The sequence below is a fragment of the Canis lupus genome, chromosome 7 (assembly GCF_003254725.2).
Source record: "Canis lupus dingo isolate Sandy chromosome 7, ASM325472v2, whole genome shotgun sequence".
Taxonomy (NCBI): Eukaryota; Metazoa; Chordata; class Mammalia; order Carnivora; family Canidae; genus Canis; species Canis lupus.
Genome location: NC_064249.1, coordinates 15,878,135 through 15,895,776, shown reverse-complemented (window position 1 = coordinate 15,895,776; position 17,642 = coordinate 15,878,135). Strand labels below are relative to the sequence as shown.

General features: G+C 46.2%; 1 protein-coding gene across 4 annotated transcripts in view; it reads right to left on the bottom strand.

The window, feature by feature from the left end:
• Positions 1 to 12,390, bottom strand: part of NPL (N-acetylneuraminate pyruvate lyase) — a 37,789-nt gene extending 25,399 nt beyond the window's left edge. For 2 of the 4 annotated variants that reach the window (XM_049112140.1, XM_049112141.1), the window contains exons 1-3: positions 10,218 to 10,239; positions 9,272 to 9,326; positions 7,273 to 7,358 (exon numbers count right to left, since the gene is read on the bottom strand). In XM_049112140.1, coding sequence (XP_048968097.1) covers positions 7,273 to 7,340 — 68 coding nt within the window. In that variant the 5' untranslated portion in view covers positions 7,341 to 7,358; positions 9,272 to 9,326; positions 10,218 to 10,239. Of the gene's footprint in view, positions 1 to 7,272; positions 7,359 to 9,271; positions 9,327 to 10,217; positions 10,240 to 11,204; positions 11,268 to 12,367 lie in introns of those variants that run through there. The other 2 variants (XM_049112139.1, XM_025430032.3) reach the window with 2 other exon arrangements.
• Positions 12,391 to 17,642: the final 5,252 nt, after the last annotated feature.

The window sequence follows — 17,642 nt, the reverse complement described above, 5'->3', positions numbered from 1 at the left end:
CTGCTCACAACATGCAAATGACAGCTGAGCCAGCCATTGGGAAGACCTGCTTTAAAGAGAGCAGACTCCCTCCTTGATGGCTCCTGGTATTTTAACCTTGCTCTCCCTGCCCCACCTGCTCAAATGCCAAATTATGGCCTCTGTCTTGCTGAGCAGGGAGGCTCCCTGAATGCACAACAGGACCAAATTTAGGTTGTTTTCACCTAAAGGGAGGATGGGCAAGTTATCTGCCCAGATAATCTATCTCAACACCCTCACTTACGTGGGCTTGACCAGCGCAACTTGAAATGTCTACGCCTCAGACATTCCTGACCATTTAGAACTGGCTCCTGGCTGCTTCCACCAGCCCGTCACCACTTGGGATAAGCTCTGAGATGCAGGAACCATCAGCAGCAGCTTTGTTTGCATATGAACTCAGATTTTTGACCAATAATGTCCATCCTGCTAATGCAAGCAACCAGGAAAGAGCTCCCAATCACACTTCCAAATCACAGGTTGGAAACTGGAAATAAACCTAGTGGGCAACAGCCTGCATTAGAATCACAGATTTCAATATGGTGGCTCCTGTACACTTTCACTGAAACCTTGACACCTCCTCAATCCTATTCCAGCCTGTGTACTCAAGATCACCTACAGTAGGCTTGGCTTCTTCACCAAGGAGGAGCCTGTAGAGCTCCAGATGGTCAAGGGCTGGTAGGTAATTGTACTCACTTTGATGTGTGTTCTTTTGGTTTGATCTAATGTTTCTTTGGAAAGGGAAGTGAGAGAGCTTGTTTCCATTTTCAGAAATACTTAAGGAGAGAAACTGTTTCTGTTAGGGGGTGTATGTGTATATCTCCAAATTGGACTCTAAACTCAGTTAGGGACCCATTCTGTGAGTAGGCCTCTAATGGCCTAATACATGGGCTCAGCACTCTACCTGGCTCCACTGAAACAATCATTGCTGCTGTCACTACTCCCTCATGACAAAACCCAGAAATACCACACACCCTCAGCAAAGTTCATATCTCTCTTACTATGAGGATCATCTTGTAAATTGTTTATGCACACCCTCCAGGCTAGAGCAAGGACCTCGTGAAGGTAGGCACTGTGCCATTTATACCTTACAATCCCTAGTCTGCACCTGGCAGAGTGTGGAAGCTCAATGATGTTGAAACTCTCATGATCTCTGCCTTAAAAGCAGCTTATCCCCACACCTGCAGGTTACACTTAAACTTTACTATTAACTGAGGAAAGGAGATGGCACAGTATACAAATAACTAGAATATTGAAGAATATATGTTGAAGGCTATGACTGAGTTAAAAAGTGTACAGCGGTTCAGATGAGGGATGAATCATCCCAATTAGGGAGGCTGCGAAAGGAGACTTCAAGAAGGAGGTGGATCTGGGATAAAGAGGTTGAAATCCTGTGCTCTTTCTTCCCTCTGATGTTCTTCGGTTGCTATCTGGCCCTGTGCTGGTGTCCTTCTCTTTCTAGGGAGATAGCTACACCCTTAGGCAGATCTAAGCCAGTTTCTTCTCCTTCCTCAGTGAACTCCACACTATTTTATGACTTCAGTGGGTAGTGCTTACATCTACATTGACCCTGTCCTCCTATGCCTTTAGGCTTTGCTGGATGACAGCTATAATTTCCCTTGGGTTAGGGGTGCTAATTTGGGTGATACATTATCTATCCCTTCAAGAAGGCAGTTGGTTGCTTCTTATAGAATGTCCTTAGCCTACAGGAGTGACACTAATAATAGAATCTCTGGGCAGTGATAGAGTCACGCAAAAATGTCCTTGGATGGATAATCTTTTGGAACTACCAAATCCTTAGAGAAAGAAAGGTTGTAAAGAGATGGCTTTGTTTTGACTTCTATGATGTTAAAAATTGGTTTTCTTGTTTAAAAAAAATGAAAGCCAGAAGATCTAACGAGGACAGGCCTATATTACTATGCAGCACCAAATGGCTGGGAAAAGCAGTGGCTGTCCCCTTTGGAGGCACAGAAGCTTCCCAGACCACCTCAGGGATTTCAGATCTCTGCCTGACGAGAGGTGCAATTTTGCAGCCCTTCGTGTTGTTGCTCAGTGGCTACAGTCACCAGTGAGCCCAGGGAAATCACCTAGAGCTGTTTCCATAGCTGTCACCAAAGTACCCCAACAGCAGGACCAGGGTGGGAGCGGGATGATAATTCTCTCTGGGTACTTAGCTCCCTTTCCTGTTTTCTCACTGTAATCTACCTCTCTGTGGTATGTCGGTTTGTGTTTATTGCTGCAGGCACTGTATCAGGTATCTGGAAGTCACTAGAGATAAGGCAAGCAGTAAGACCAGATTATTCTCCTCCCTGCTGGATGGCCACTTGGGGCTCACTGCTCATAGGAGTGAGAAGTGGCATAAGCCAGTTCATTTCCAAAGGCAGGACTGGCTTTCCATGGCAATGTCTCTACCTTTGTGAGCCCCAAGAACACACTAAGTACTGCCACCTCGGCCGAGTAACCCAGAACCAAATCCCATGCTTGCTGAAGTCACTCCCCTACTTAATTCTGATTTAGGATCTTAATTTAAATTCCCAGGAGTTTGGATTCCTTGCTGTAGGTCCATGATTTTCTTTTAATAAAAATACTTAACTTTTTTCATATTATAGAAGCTATGCGGTTTATTTTTGAAAGTATATACAATAAAAAGGAGGGGAAAACCCACTCATTATCTCCTTGGAGATGATTACTCTTATTATGTTTGACATTTTTCTATTCACCAGTACAAAATACAGTATTTTCTTAAATAAGTATGGTCATACTGTACAAAGTATTGTAATATTTTTCACTTAGCATGTGTATTCTCCCACAACTTCAGATCTTCTGTTCCTATACTGGCTACACAGCATTCGATCGTATAAACAAACAGAATTAATTTAGTGAATCCTCTACCCTTGGACATTTAGTTTACTTCCAAACTATGTGAGAGGAGAGAATGTTTATCCAATTATTTTTGACACAAATCGACGCCCTGAGTAGAAACAGTCTGAAACAGCATGTAGGCTGTATCTCTTCTCTTAGGGTAGAAGGGTAATAGAATTTTTCTAAAGTGGCTTTTCAGAGAAAAGTCTCTATTGTTATTCATTTCCTCTCCTGGTGTATGACATAAAGTGAAAGACTTTCATTTTGAGAATACAGAATCACCAGGCAGGTCTTTCCATAACTGGCATACTTGTCAAAAAATCTGACGTCCTTTTTTTTTTTTTTTTCCGCCTTTTACATATAACTCTCAGCATTCAAAATCAGATGAGTTATGTGTGTTTTAGGCATAATAACTACTTGGCTACTTTAAAACTCCTTTGGTGGAGAAGTATTCAGAAACCACAGCTGCCCTGGCTTGCCAGAAAACATTCTGTTCTGGGAATCTGGGTCATGTAGTCTCCCAACACAGTGAAAAAGACAATACACAACTCCGACTCCAGTGGTCCAGGCCCTTTCTGACTGGGGTAACCAGTGTGTTTTTACTAAAGGGTGTTGTGAGGATTCCCATGGTGAAGCCAAAGGCATTTGAGGAAGAAAACAACTTTCTTCCTAACATTGCAGCCAATCTGAAATGGACTTTCTGTTTTAACAACTGCACCTGCTCCATGGGAAGAAGTGACTTCTTGAGACAACTAAAGGAAGCAAACATCTTCTACTCTAGTGTAGAAAGATGAGAGTTGAGATAGGTAGAGAAAGACCTTTCTCTCCAGCTATATGGCGAGGTGCAGCGTGTTAATGTTTAGGATCTTGGTCTCATCAACTGCAGAAACAGAAGTTGTGGTTCTCTCTCAGAGTTGTTATGAATGTCCATATTCTGATTTATGGACAGAATATGGACATTCAAATGCCGGCATGACTGACATAATAGTAGTTAGCCAATCAGTGTTAGCTTTTTTTCCTCATGAAATAACAAAATTTACCATTCACTGTGCTAGATGCTGAAGATAACAAAGATAAATAATAAACATGTTCAGTCCTTGTATATTGCTTGGTACTCAAAAAATATCTGTGGAATAAAGTGAAGCAGCTCAATGCTTGTTGGGAGAGACAGGCATGTAACAAACAGTTATTATAGTAGTCATAAATAATTCTGATGTAATGTGAAAAGGCATGCACATGCTGCTGTGGGATCATAGGGGGAGGACTCTCTAACTCTTTATTGGAAATGGGGAAGCACCACCAGAGGATGGTTTTGATGGATAAGTAGAAGTGTTCATGTGCGGTAGAGAGAGGAGAGGATGATGGGAGAAAAAGGTAGAGGAGACAGAATGTGTAAAGGCACAGAGAGAAGAAAGAACACAAAGTGTTTGGGAAAACAGAAATGTAGCAGGAGAGGTATCCTGGGCAGTCTGGGCTTTAATTTTAGATCAGTTCATCTCAGACTTTATGGTGCTAAAGGGACAGTTAAAATGCACATTCTGATTCAGTGGTATGTAGTAGGGCCTGAAATTCTGGTTTTCTAGCAAGTTCCTATGTGATGTAGAGCAAATAGTCCATGGACCATATGATGAGTAGTAAGCCTGAGACAAAAAGGAGTCAGCAGAGATTTTTTTTTTTTTTTTTTTTTTTTTTTGTCAGCAGAGATTTTTAACACCAGAGGCTACCCTCTCTGAATTCAAATGGGCCTTGGAGATGATATGGCCGAACTCTTTACTCTGACAGAGAACTTTTAACAGGTGACAAGGCCTCCCTAGAGTCAGACAGCTAGTTGATGGTAAAGCTGGAGCTCAAGAACCCAGATACTCTAACTAAAACCCATTTAACTATGTTCTTCCTGCCAACTTCTCCACTTTAAACATCAACTTATATTCAGATTTGAATCTGAGTATTTCTTAGAATTATAAAGAAAAAAGGACGCAGGGCAACAGCTCTTGTTCAGCCATTCTTAATCATGGAGACTGTGGCCTACGTTATGAGCCAGGTTAGGAAAACACCCCTGATGGCAGGTCACCAGCTAGAATTTCCAGTTATTCGATTCCATGTGACCCTTCTTTCCAGAAACATGTCAGAAGTTCACACTTCCCTGCGGGCAAGGAGGCAAATGCCGACCTGCTCTTGGTGGCTGCTCCAATCTTGTTTTGTACCCACAGTAATGTTTGGATGGAGCAGATGGTGGGAGAAAGGGGAGCTAATATAGCTTACATGCCTACTACGTGCCATGTACTGACATACTTTTTAATTTAATTCTTAAGAGCCTTGCAAAAAAAATGCATTCTTATTTTTATCTCACACATCAGGAAAGTGAAGGTCCTAGAATGTCCTGGAAGGGAAAAGAATTGATGAAAAAAGAAGAAACAGAGAAATAGAGGAAGCAGGGCCAGAGGTCTTGGGGGATAGAGAAGGATCCAGAAAAGCAGAGTCATTTATCTCCATACATAGGGTCTGGCGTCCTCTGGAAAATAGCAGAATAGGGAGGAAGAACACACCAACACACTGAGTCCCACATGTACAAATGAGACTGTTTGAGAAGTGTCTTCTAGGCTGAGGGGTCTGATTAAAAAGGTTACAGCAGCATTACAGTTTGCTGGGAGCCTGCAAACAGAATCCTTCTCAATAACAGGAAGTGAATCCTGCCTGCCCATGCAATCACATGATTTATCTATTTTATTGGCCTCACAAGTGGCTAGCACATCCACAAAGAGCTGACTTCAGCCTTTCCTCGGAACTTACGGAGATGGAGAAGCAACAGAAAAATTGCTATGAATCACTGAGTAATCTAAATGCCATCTCAGCACGAATTTGATTTAGATCTAGTCAGGATGGGATTTTTCATGAAATTGAGAAGCTGGAGGTCTTGAACTCCAGTGATCTAAGGGTAAACTGTGATTCAGCCAACTTGGAATGAGAATACTAAGTCCTAAGAAACTTCACCTATTTTAAAGGGGTAGAGTAGGGGCACCTGGGTGGCTCAGTTGTTTAAGTGTCTGCCTTTGGCTTAGGTTATGATCCCAAGGTTCTGGGATGGAGCCCTGAGTTGGGCTCCCTGCTCAGCAGGAAGTCTGTTTTTCCCCTCTCCCTGCCACTCCCCCTGCTTGTGCTCTCTGTCAAATAAATAAACAAAATATTTTATTTATTTATTTATTTTTAAATTATTTTATTTATTTATTCATGAGAGAGAGAGGCAGAGACATAGGCAGAGGGAAAGGCAGGCTCCATGGAGGGAGCCTGATGCGGGACTTGATCCCGGGACCCCAGGATCATGCCCTGGGCCGAAGGTAGGCGTTAAACCACTGAGCTACCCAGGGATCCCCTAAACAAAATATTTTAAAAAATAAAGGAGTAGGGTAAAGGTTTGCAAATTCAGCAACAGAAGACCAAACTAACTAAAAGCTTTTCTTAAAGATACCTTAAGTGCCACACCTTCCTTTTATTCCCATCTGATGCCACAAAAATGGTTCAAAGGAACCTACTGACCTAAGTGCATCCTGACCCTGTGCTGAGCACCATTATGTGGATTATCTCACTTTGATGCTCAGAACTCCACCATGCAGGTTAATTATCATTGTATTTTAAAAAGAAAGAAGCCAGAGGCTTAAAGAAGCTAGAATTCTGTTTTGGCAGACTGAGCCCCCTAACATGTCAAATGCATTTAGATAAATCCCCTTATGTTCATGCAATGTCCAGAGGGGTTATACACAGTGTGTGGACACCCATGGCACATGACCGTTAACTGACAGTACAAGCAAAGGACTGCCATAACATTCGCCTGGGAGTTAAGTGCTTGTTTGGATAATGAGTTCTCAGCAATCATCTGTTGCTACCTCTCACTCCTGCAGGCCCCCAACATTTAACCCATGTGGAAATGAGACTGTAAATATACTAAGGGGTCCATCTTGCAGTTAACTCCCCAATTTCCTCAGGGTAGGACATTTTCATCACATCTGTGAATAGCCTGAAGTGGAATCATGCAGCTATCTAGGGACAGGATCTAGAGGGGCCCAGGCCAGGGCTTTGGAGCAAATTCTGCTAAAATGAGATTCTCCTCATCCAACTCCACTGGCCTTATTTGGGAAAATCAGGGCAAATCCAAAACGAATTTCTTTTGTGGAGCTACCAACACTGGGAGAAAGGCAAGATCGTATTTCACCTTCTCTCTTTCTGCAGTTTGTGATATAGAGACCTCTTCTCTGATTTGGGATTAGAGACAGTACAGAGAGGATGACAGAAATAGCTACCTGGCAACAGTACCGCAGAGATCTAAGTGACTGCTGTTAGAACTTCTGTCCATTTTGGTGGAGGGAGAACAGACCCCCTTAGGTCCCAAATGATAGTTACCCATGCTCAGTCATTGGTGTGATGGTTGCAGCAACAAGACCTTGAAGCTTCTTCTTCGGGGAGGCCATTGAGCTGCTGAAAAAAGTCTGCAAAACATACAATGCAATTCCTCTCCTTCTTCAAGGAATGTCAATTAATGATAAAACTGCCAGGCAAAGTCCATTCCCAGTTTAGAACTATGAAGAATGCTTATAGGTACACAAACACTCAGAGCAAACGAACAGAATGTAAAATGTAGAGCTTAATTCTGCAGAGGAGGAGACTATTTTTAAAGACAAGAGAAGCGGGGAGACGAGAAGGGAGCAGTGTGCTGGGAGAGAACTATCAGAAAGGCCTCCCACTTTATACAGGTGATTCAGGCAGTCTAAAACCTTGAGGAGCAGGGGTAAGTAACAGCAGACTCAAGAAGGAACACGAATCTAACTCAGGGAGGTCAAATACATAAAGAAACTATTATTTAAATTATAATATAGTCAGGAGAAAAGGGAAATCCCTTTTTCCGTATCTTCATTCTTTTAAGCAACGATCTCACCTAAATCCAGCGCTTACAAGTTTTAAGGGCTTCAGTGTGATCTGCTTCACTATCTTCAGATTTCCCTTTCATATTCTAATTTTGACCAGTTCTGCCCTGTTTTCCCACCTCTAGTAAACCATGTAAATTCCATCATAAGTGTTTATGCACCTCTCAACCCACTAGACCAAGCTCCCAAAGACAGGGAATACATTTCATTTGTCTTTGCTTTTCCTGTGCTGAGTTACCTGCTGGACGCCTTATGTTCAATTAAAAAGTGATGAATATGTGAGTAACTGAGTGAGGTGTTTAAACTGTAGCTGGATGATGACTTCCACACACAGGGAGATCTGCTGAGAGACTCAACCTGACTCTACTCATTTGGGGCAAAAGGGGTCTCTCACCATCTGGCAGAGAGTACATCTGTCTAAACTAGTGGAAGAAAGTCTAGAGGTTGTTGAAAACAGGCAATGAGAGGCAAGAGTATCATAGCTAATAGCTTTGATTCCCCAGGCTGACTGCTAGTTCAGTTATCATCTTTGCCATTTACTAGTTATAGAAGTGCATTATTTTTTGAGCTGTAAGACATAAATATTCAAAGCCACAAATTCAAAGTCTAACAACTACAAAAGAAAATATAATTAGATAGTATTTCGTGACAATTAAACAAAAGATGGATGGCTTAAAGCAAGCCCAGTGATGCCTATATGTAATGGACAAGATGGGGTATATCACAGTTCTGAAGTCACTGGCACATTTAAAATCCCAATGCCTACTACTTAAATTTGACCTACATAATGTAGTGATTACAAACTATTTCATTTTGTTTGCTCTTTATAACTGTTCATCTCATCTCTCTAAATGGGAATATAAATTTATGGAGTACAAAGATCATATCTTCTACTCTTTCTATATCCCCCAAGAGTTCTGGCTTGGGAGAGCCCTTAAAATCTGAAACAGGACAAAACAAGGAAAAAGACATGAAAGGGCACAGGATGGCAAAATGTACTGCTTTTGTAGAAAGCCAACACGATACTTCCCCTTACAGGTATGTGCCTAGCCAAACTTGCTCCTGAAATTAAGCCCAAATCCTTCAAGTAGCTTTGCTCTGTACAAAAGGGCAATAAAGGGGCACCTTATCTGATATATGGGATACTAGGATTTCTCTGACTTTTCCTAGTTTGAAGATGAAACTAAAATCCTGTTGGAGGTTTTGAGAGATAAATGGGAGTCCACCAGGAAAACACAAGGCCATGACACAGGCCCTGTCCATCCCAGAGGAATGTCTGTGCATTAACTGAGATGGATGCTATGCCTGCTGCATATCCTCACCCAGCACTCCTACAAGCATCTGAACTCCAGATACCTCAAAGTGAACCTGCCAACCTGTCCCCTCAGATTTCTTCCTTTGTTCCTTACAGTGGAGGGGTTGGAGCACTAGCTCTGGAGTCAAACGTCATGGGTCTGCATCCTGGCTCCACCACTTACCAGCGGGGCGCCCCTGGAACTGTTAATCACCTTCTCTGTGCTTTCGTTTTCACTCCTGTAAATAACAGTAGTCATAGTTCATAGGTTGTTGAAATTAAATGAATTAATTCTCATAGAGTGATTTAACAAGAGAGCCAGGAACATAGTAAGTACAACTATGAAGTTTTGTCAGATGGCTACAGGATGTTAGCAAGGATTGTTTGTTTTTTACCAGGGCCTTCTTTCCTGCCATTTCAGCTTTACTGGTACTGCTTCTCCGACTCTCACTACTCTGGTCCATCCAGGGACTAAGTCATTTCAACGTTCCTCTCTTCCTTCCCTACAATCCTTCCCTCCCCCACCCCTTACGGCCCCTCTCAGAACTTACCCTTTGTTACTTCTTATCTAGACCAACGAGCACAACCTCAGGACCAAGGGGCCCAAAGGGACTCAAGAAGGCTCAAGTGATAAGACTCTCAAGAGCTAGGTTCATTGCTAAAAGTCTCTTGATTCAAACACTACCAGGCTGTTCACACTAGACTTCTGTATTCTGAGCTTTCAGCTGCATCCATTTCATATTTAGGGCAATGGCATTGATATTCTTAGGACTGTCGGAAGCTTGGATGGGTAGTTTTATATCTGCTTTTGATCAAAAGAAATAAAATTAAGTGCATGTACATGCAGTGTGGTTAAAACATTTCAGAAACATAGAGCCTGTGGGGGTGTGGGGTCAGAATTGGGAATGATTGCTCTAATCCCCACTCTCCTCCATCAATCCACAGACTGCCCGGCTAATCTCCTGGCAGCACAGACATTTCTGGTCCTGCCTTTGCCCTGCTCAGAAAGGCCAATAACTTCCCCCGTGGCTCCTGTAGGAGAAACATCAAACTCACTGGTCTAGGTCTCTGTATAGATCTCTTCATGCCTGAATGCACCCGCTCAACTGAGCGCAGTTGCTCCTCCCTACCTTGTCTGGCCTGCTTCTTTTCTCCTGAAGCACTCTCATCTGGAATGACATCTCCCACTTCAGGCCCTCGAGGCCAGCCAACTTTTAAAACTCACTGGAAAGCTAGCAAACATTCCCTGATCTGCCAAGATAATTTCTTATTCCTCAAACACTTGCTTTTCTTTAAAAACTGCATCAGTTATTAGGCTCTTTACAAGACAAGCCACCAGGGGGGCAGGAACAGCTTCAAAAATCTATCTTTTTGCACAGAGCAATACACTAAATGAGCAAAATTGGCTGATTCTGTGAACACTGAAACTCCAGGAAGAGAAGGGGCAAAAGGTCACAACAACGGTAACAGATAATGGTTGCTATTTTGTAAGTTTGAATTTTAAATAAACTAGGTAATGCCAAGCTTTAGTATTCTTTATAGTGTGTATCGGAAGCAAATAGAATGTTCTCCAGCCTAAGGCTTGACGTGAATTTTGTATGTTAACACTGAAACCCTGGGAAGGGGCTATTACTCTCGAAATCTTGTACCTCTACTCACAGAAGACACTTAGTACAACGAATTCAAGTTGCCTAAGTCAAATCTTCTTAAAACAAGAGTTTAAAAAAAAAAAAAGTCTTTTGGGGAAAAGGATGCCGTTCTGGGTGTATGACTCGAAAACTACATGGAAAGGAAACAGAAAATGGAGAAACTAACGAAACAAACACTGAAAGAAAACCCAGAAATACAAGCAAGTTCCCACGGACAGAAGGGGTCGATCAAACGCCGTCGCTCAGGCGGGTTTCGCTCCACCGCTGCCTCGGGGCATTTAGAGGAAAGGAGCCCTCGAGAAAGCTGCGCGCTCCGGGAAGCGTCCGGGCGGGAGAGCCCCGCGTCCAGCCGCTCCGCCCTCGCCCTCCTCCGGCGCTTCTCGCCCCCTCCCTGCCCCGAGTCCCGTCCCGCGTCCCTCGGCCCCAGCCTCCCGGGGGCTGGCTCTCTGCGTCCCCCGCCGCGCTCACCCGCCGCGCGCCCGTCCGCCGCTCCCCGCCGCGCCTCTCCCCGCGCCGCCGCGAGCCGCCCGCCGCGCCCCTCCCCTCCCCTTCCCTCCCCGCCGCCGCCGCCCCGCTGCGCCCCCTGCCGCCCCGCTGTGCCCCTGCCCCCGCCCCGCCGCGCCCCTCCCCTCCCCGCCGCCGCCCCGCCGCCGTCCCGCTGCGCCCCCTGCCGCCCCCCTGCCCTCGCCGCCGCGCTGCGCCCCCTGCCGCCACGCCGCGCCCCTGCCCCGCTGCGACCCCCGTCGCCCCCCTGCCCCTGGCGCCGCCCCGCTGCGCCTCTTCCCCGCCACCGTGAGCCGCCCCGCTGCGCCCCTGCCGCCACGCCGCGCCCCTGCCCCCGCCCCGCTGCGCCCCCTGTCGCCCCCCTGCCCCTGGCGCCGCCCCGCTGCGCCTCTCTTCCCCGCCACCGCGAGCCGCCCTGCCGCGCCCCTGCCCCGCTGCGCCCCCTGCCGCCCCGCTGTGCCCCTGTCCCCCCGCCGCCCCGCTGCGCCCCCTGCCGCCCCGCTGTGCCCCTGCCCCGCCGCCGCCCCTGCCCCGCCGCCGCCCCGCTGCGCCCCCTGCCGCCCCGCTGTGCCCCTGTCCCCCCGCCGCCCCGCTGCGCCCCCTGCCGCCCCGCTGTGCCCCTGCCCCGCCGCCGCCCCGCTGCGCCCCCTGCCGCCCCGCTGTGCCCCTGTCCCCCCGCCGCCCCGCTGCGCCCCCTGCCGCCCCGCTGTGCCCCTGCCCCGCCGCCGCCCCGCTGCGCCCCCTGTCGCCCCCCTGTGCCCCTGTCCCCCCGCCGCCCCGCTGCGCCCCCTGCCGCCCCGCTGTGCCCCTGCTCCGCCGCCGCCTCGCTGCGCCCCCTGCCGCCCCATTGTGCCCCTGCCCCCCCGCCCCCCCGTTGTGCCCCTGTCCCCCCCGCCGCCGCCCCGCTGCGCCCCCCGCCGCCCCGCACCACGTGCCCCCTGCCCCCGCCACCCCGCTGCTCCGCCGCGCCCCCCGCCGCCCCGCACCACGTGCTCCCACGCCGGGGCCGAGGCTGCGGGGGCCCGGGGCTGTATTCGCGGCGCGGCCCCGAGACCCTGCGCAGGCGCGCGGCTTCCCTTCCCTCGGCTCCCTACACGGCCTGGGGCGAGGCCCGGGGCTGCGAGCACCTGAGCGGCCCCGCGGTTCCCGCCGCGCGTGGGGCCGCGCGCCCGGATTCCGGAGGCAAACGGTCTCTTCGTCTGCTGCTCAGCGGGTCCTCCCTTGGGCGGATGCCCCCGGGCCCCTTTTCGCCTTAGCTTCTCCCCGGGGCCCGCAGCAGCAGGCGGAGCGCGGCTGAGGGCCTTGGACCGCTGCTGTTTGGAGCTCGCCGAGCGCCCTGCGCGCCCCAGCCCCGCCGTGCTCTCGAGCTCAGAGCGGGGACGGGTATGAAAGGCGGATTAGCTCCTAAAGCGGTAGCTTTCCGGAATATTCTGGAGAACAGTTGAAAGAGTTTTGGAAGGGAGGAGTCATTCTAAACAAAAATTACTCCTCTACTTGCAGGAGTGTCAAGAGTTTATTTTCTAATATCATGTGCTTATTGCTAATAAATCAGAAACACAGCCATAAACAAGGCCTCAGCTCCCTCTTGCTGAGGTGAATTAACCTCAATTTTCCGTAAAAGGCAGTACCGATGCTTAATTTCATTTAGCAAAAATAAATTTCCCAAAGGTCCTTCTAGTTTGCAACGTGCTTTAAAGTCCATTAGAGAAGTTCTTTCATTGCACACAGCTCCAGAAATTAATTCATTTATCAATTCATAAAACAATCGTTTGTGGTGCGTACTAGTCTTTAAGTTCATATTTTACAGTTGGGGAAGCATCATCCCGTTCAGAGATTTAGAGAGTTTAAAGTGATTTGCCAAAGGCCAGCGTGCCTGCAAGTAGTTGAGTGGTATTTAGATTCCAGTAGTCTGAGAGATGATACTTTCTTTTTTAAATGAATTTTATTTATTTAGTCATGAGAGACACAGAGAGAGGCAGAGACACAGGCAGAGGAAGAAGCAGGCTTCGTGCAGGGAGCCCGATGTGGGACTCGATCCCAAGACATCGGACTCACACCCTGAACCAAAGGCAGACGCTCAACCCCTGAACTACCCGGGTGTCCCTAGATGATACTTTTAACCACTACTCTATGTTATCCTGCAAAAAAGGAAAGAAAAAGGCCTAGGTATATCTCTTTGTCTTGTAAGGTTGATAAGAATATTATATCCTACTGGGAAAAGGTTAGTAATTTTTTTTTCAAAGTCACACTTTAATGCACGCAAAATTAAATATTTCAGTACCCCAAAGGTATAGGATGTTAGGCTGAATTTTGTCAACCACTAAACCAGTATGCTAAATGAATAAACTACTGTTTAAATAAATACAAAGATAGTACAAAGCACTGCCTTCTAGTAATGTGTTGGGAGTTTGCTAAGAAACAGATGCTAAAATGGGATTTGGTGTGCAGGAAATATATTGGGAGGAGGGACCCAGAGAAGGCAGGGAGAGCCTTGATTGCCATGCAGGGCTGACACCTGTGGAAGAAGCTATGGAAACAAGAGGGTGGAGAAGGACGAATTTCACTGGAATGAGGGAAGCATTGCATCAGAGCCTCCACTGTCTGCCCTTAAGAAACTCACAGCTTTTCCAATGAATTGTACGGAAAACATTGGTCTTTAAGAATATGTATGCCTGTGCAAAGATATGAAACACTGAGGGAGGGGAAGACCTTAATCTGGGCAGAGGGGTGAGTGTGTGGGTATGTGTGTATGTTTGTGTATGGTGAGGCAGTGGAGTGTTTTTGAAAAGTCTTCCTGGTGGAGGTGACACCTGAGCTGTGCTGTCTTAGACAAGGAGTAGGCCTTAGAAGAAGAGAGAGGCAACAGCAAAAGGCTCACTACTGGCCAGAAGTCCTCTAACACTTGTCTGATAAGTGGCATGGGCCCTGGGACCTTTCTTCTGTGGTTATACAGTATTGTCTCATCATTACTTTTCACGCTTTTATTTCTTGCCCCCTAATTCCACTACGAGGTGGTCAAGGCAGGTGCTATGTCTTGTTTCTTTGTTTTTTCCACGGTGCAGAATGCGGTGCTTATCTACCTACAGGCCTAGAGAGTGGGATTTAGAGACATTTACTCCCTTCAACTCTCCTTTGTTTTTTAAAAAAATATATTGAGGTTCCACATCATATTGTGTTTGTTACAATTCAAGTTTGAAACTCAGTGATGTGAGGAAAAGAGCTTGGGGGATACATGTTCCATCCTGGGAGCCGGCAGTGTAGCCCTATTGCAGCCTCCTGAACTGACAGGGGGGAAAAGGTGGTTCCCTAGAAGGGTTCCCCCTCACCTTCGTGTAATGATGCTGAAATGTTTGAGTACCAATTCTAGTGTATGGAGGGTACTCCCCATGCTAAGAAGGAACAGTTCTCTGACACCAGCTGGGTGTCCTCCAATTTAAGTCAATTCCGATACTATCTACTCAGAGATAGCATCAGATTCCACAGATTAAGGGTTCAGTCCTACAAGTATGCCCTCCCCACCCCACCCCTACTTCAGACACCACATCAGACCCAGGCTCTTACCTATGCTTCCGACCCCCTGGCCCTAAACCAGAGGTTCCCATGACCCCTTCTTTGATTAATTTGCTACACCAGCTCACAGAACTCAAAGAAACATTTTACTTACTAGATCACTGGCTTTTATTTATTTATTTAAAATATTTTATTTATTTATTCATTCATGAGAGATACAGAGAGAGAGGCAGAGACATAGGCAGAGGGAGAAACGGGGATGTGGGACTCAATCCTGGGACCACAGGATCACACCCTGAGTCAAAGATAGGCGCTCCTGAGTCAAAGACAGGCGCTCAACCGCCGAGCCACCCAGGCGGCGTCATCACTGGCTTTTATATAAGGATCTGATTTGGGAATAGCCAGGTGGGGGAGATTCCTGGGGCAAGGGATAGGGAAAAGGCTCATAGTTTCCATGTTTTCTCTGAGTATGAGTACACCACTCTCTGAGAATCTCCATATTCACCAACTGGAAGCCCTTTGAAAGCCCTCCTTTTTGGGTTTTTATGGAGGCTTCATCACATAGGCATGATTGAATCACTGGCTATTGGTGATTAATTCAACTTTGGAGAAGGTTGGGGGTGGAACTGAAAGTTTCAACCTTCTAATCACAAGGTTGGTTCTCCTGGCAACCAGCCCCCATCCTAAGGTGCTTTTCCAAAGTCACCTTATTAACATAACAAAAGACATTTATTGCTCTCATCTCTTAGAAAATGCCAAGAGTTTTAGGAGCTCTGTGCTGGAAATGGAAGACCAAATACACATTTTTAAAAAAATTATAAATCACAATATCACAGTTGTCCTTACCAGAAAAGAGGAAACGGATTGTAGACAGCCAGAATATTGCTACACTGGGGAACACTCACGAAGGAAGGAGAATGTAATTTGGATCTTGGAAGTGTTGCAATCCATTGGTGGGCCTGAAAAAGTCCAGAGGTGAGCAAGAAGAGTCCTTTGCATTCCTTGTAAAGACATATAATCAAGTCATAGGTATGAGAATTACTCCTGGAAATTCTGATTGTGTGGGCATGTCGATGGGGCTGATGGAAAAGCCCAAGTTTATTTTACATCAAAGTCCAGAGATATTTAGAGCAGGGAGCAGGCCCTGAGGACAGATTGCTGGCCCCCAGACAAAGACCCTTCCCTTTTAGGGTTTTATTTTTGCTGAATGCCAACTAGTAGAGTGACATCTCTTGAGGGGAGAAAAGTCCTGTGCAGAAGCTGGGTTTCAGAGAACCGTTTTGGGGTCACAGGAAGGGATAGTTTTGAGAGCAGTCAACTGTCTCTTGACCTAGCCCTTTGATGAACGCATATTGGGTTCCAACATAAAGGGAAAAATAAACAGGACATGCACTTTCATATGTGGCATTCTTAACCTGGGATCTGTGACTACAGATTTTTATTTGTAATAGCAATAATCTAAATCTTAATAATACTAATCTTTATTAAGATACTATTCAATACCATACAATTCACCTATTTTTAGCAAATTTTATTATTCTTTACTGTAATTTCACAGAGTTGTGCAGCCATTGTTGCAATCAATTTTAGAACAATTTCATGTTCCCCCAACAACGCATATAGGTAGCAGTCATTTCCCCTTCTTCTCCTCCCCCTGGCTCTAAGCAACGGTGAATCTTTCTGTTTTTATAGATTTGCCTGTTCTGGACATTTCACCTAAATGGAATCATACACTATGGAGTCCTTTGAGTCTGGCTTCTTCCTTAGTGTAATATTTTCAAGGTTCGCAGCAGGAATCAGTACTTCATCCCTTCTTATGGCCAGATAATATTCCATTGTATGGATATACCACATTTTATTCATTGGTTGATAGATACTTGAGTTATTTCTGTTTTCTAGCTATTATAGATAATAATCCATAATTATTATGGATTATTAAATAATCCACTATTGTGATGGCAGATTTTAGATCTCTTGGAATATTGTGGTATCCTTTTTCCAGTGGAATTAGTTTATAGCACCCTAAGTCCTTACCAAGGTCCGGGCTTTTGCATGTGCCCGGGCTGCTCTGCTTCAGGCTGACAGCGACTCATTCTTCAGATCATGGCTCAAATGTAACCCTCTGGAGAAGTTCACTTGCACAGACCCTCCTCTTGGCACCAAATGCTTTTCCTTCCTATCACAAGTCAGTAGTATGTTTAGTTCTCCCCAGGAGGTGGTAAGTTTCTTGAGGACAGTGATCTGTTTTTTCTCTTCCTTGGGACACATATAGTGCCTGCAACATGGTAGGCACTCAAAAATAGTTGAAATAACACGCAATGCAGAATAAATCTTGATAGGTGAGAGCAGTATCCTAGCTCTGTTGCCTGAACATAGACTTTTGAACTGATGGGAGGAGGGTACCTCCTTGTTCACTGGTGTTGATACAAGATTAAGGACCCCCGTGGCCAAAAGGGATGGTGTTGACACAGAGAATGAGACCTAGGGAGCACTGAGGACACAGGAGCTAGATAAAAAGGACTGTAATACCCCTCTGAGAGCAGGAAGGCGGGATTCCTGATGTGGATTAAGTCTGGAGGAGGTTGCCTTGTTGCTGACTTTGAGACCCTCTTTCTGAATTGTATCTATGGATTGGAATGCCAATGGGCTACCCACATTGATTTATCATCTCCATAATAATTGGAAAACCTTTTGAAAATTTGGGCCTAGGGTACGTGGGTGGCTCAGTGGTTGAGCATCTGCCTTCGGCTCAGGTCACGATCCCGGCGTCCCGGGATTGAGTTCCGCATCCAGCTCCCTGAGCCTGCTTCTCCCTCTGCCTATGTTTCTGCCTCTCTCTGTGTCTCTCATGAATAAATAAATAAAATCTTAAAAAAAATTTTTTTTTGTTGG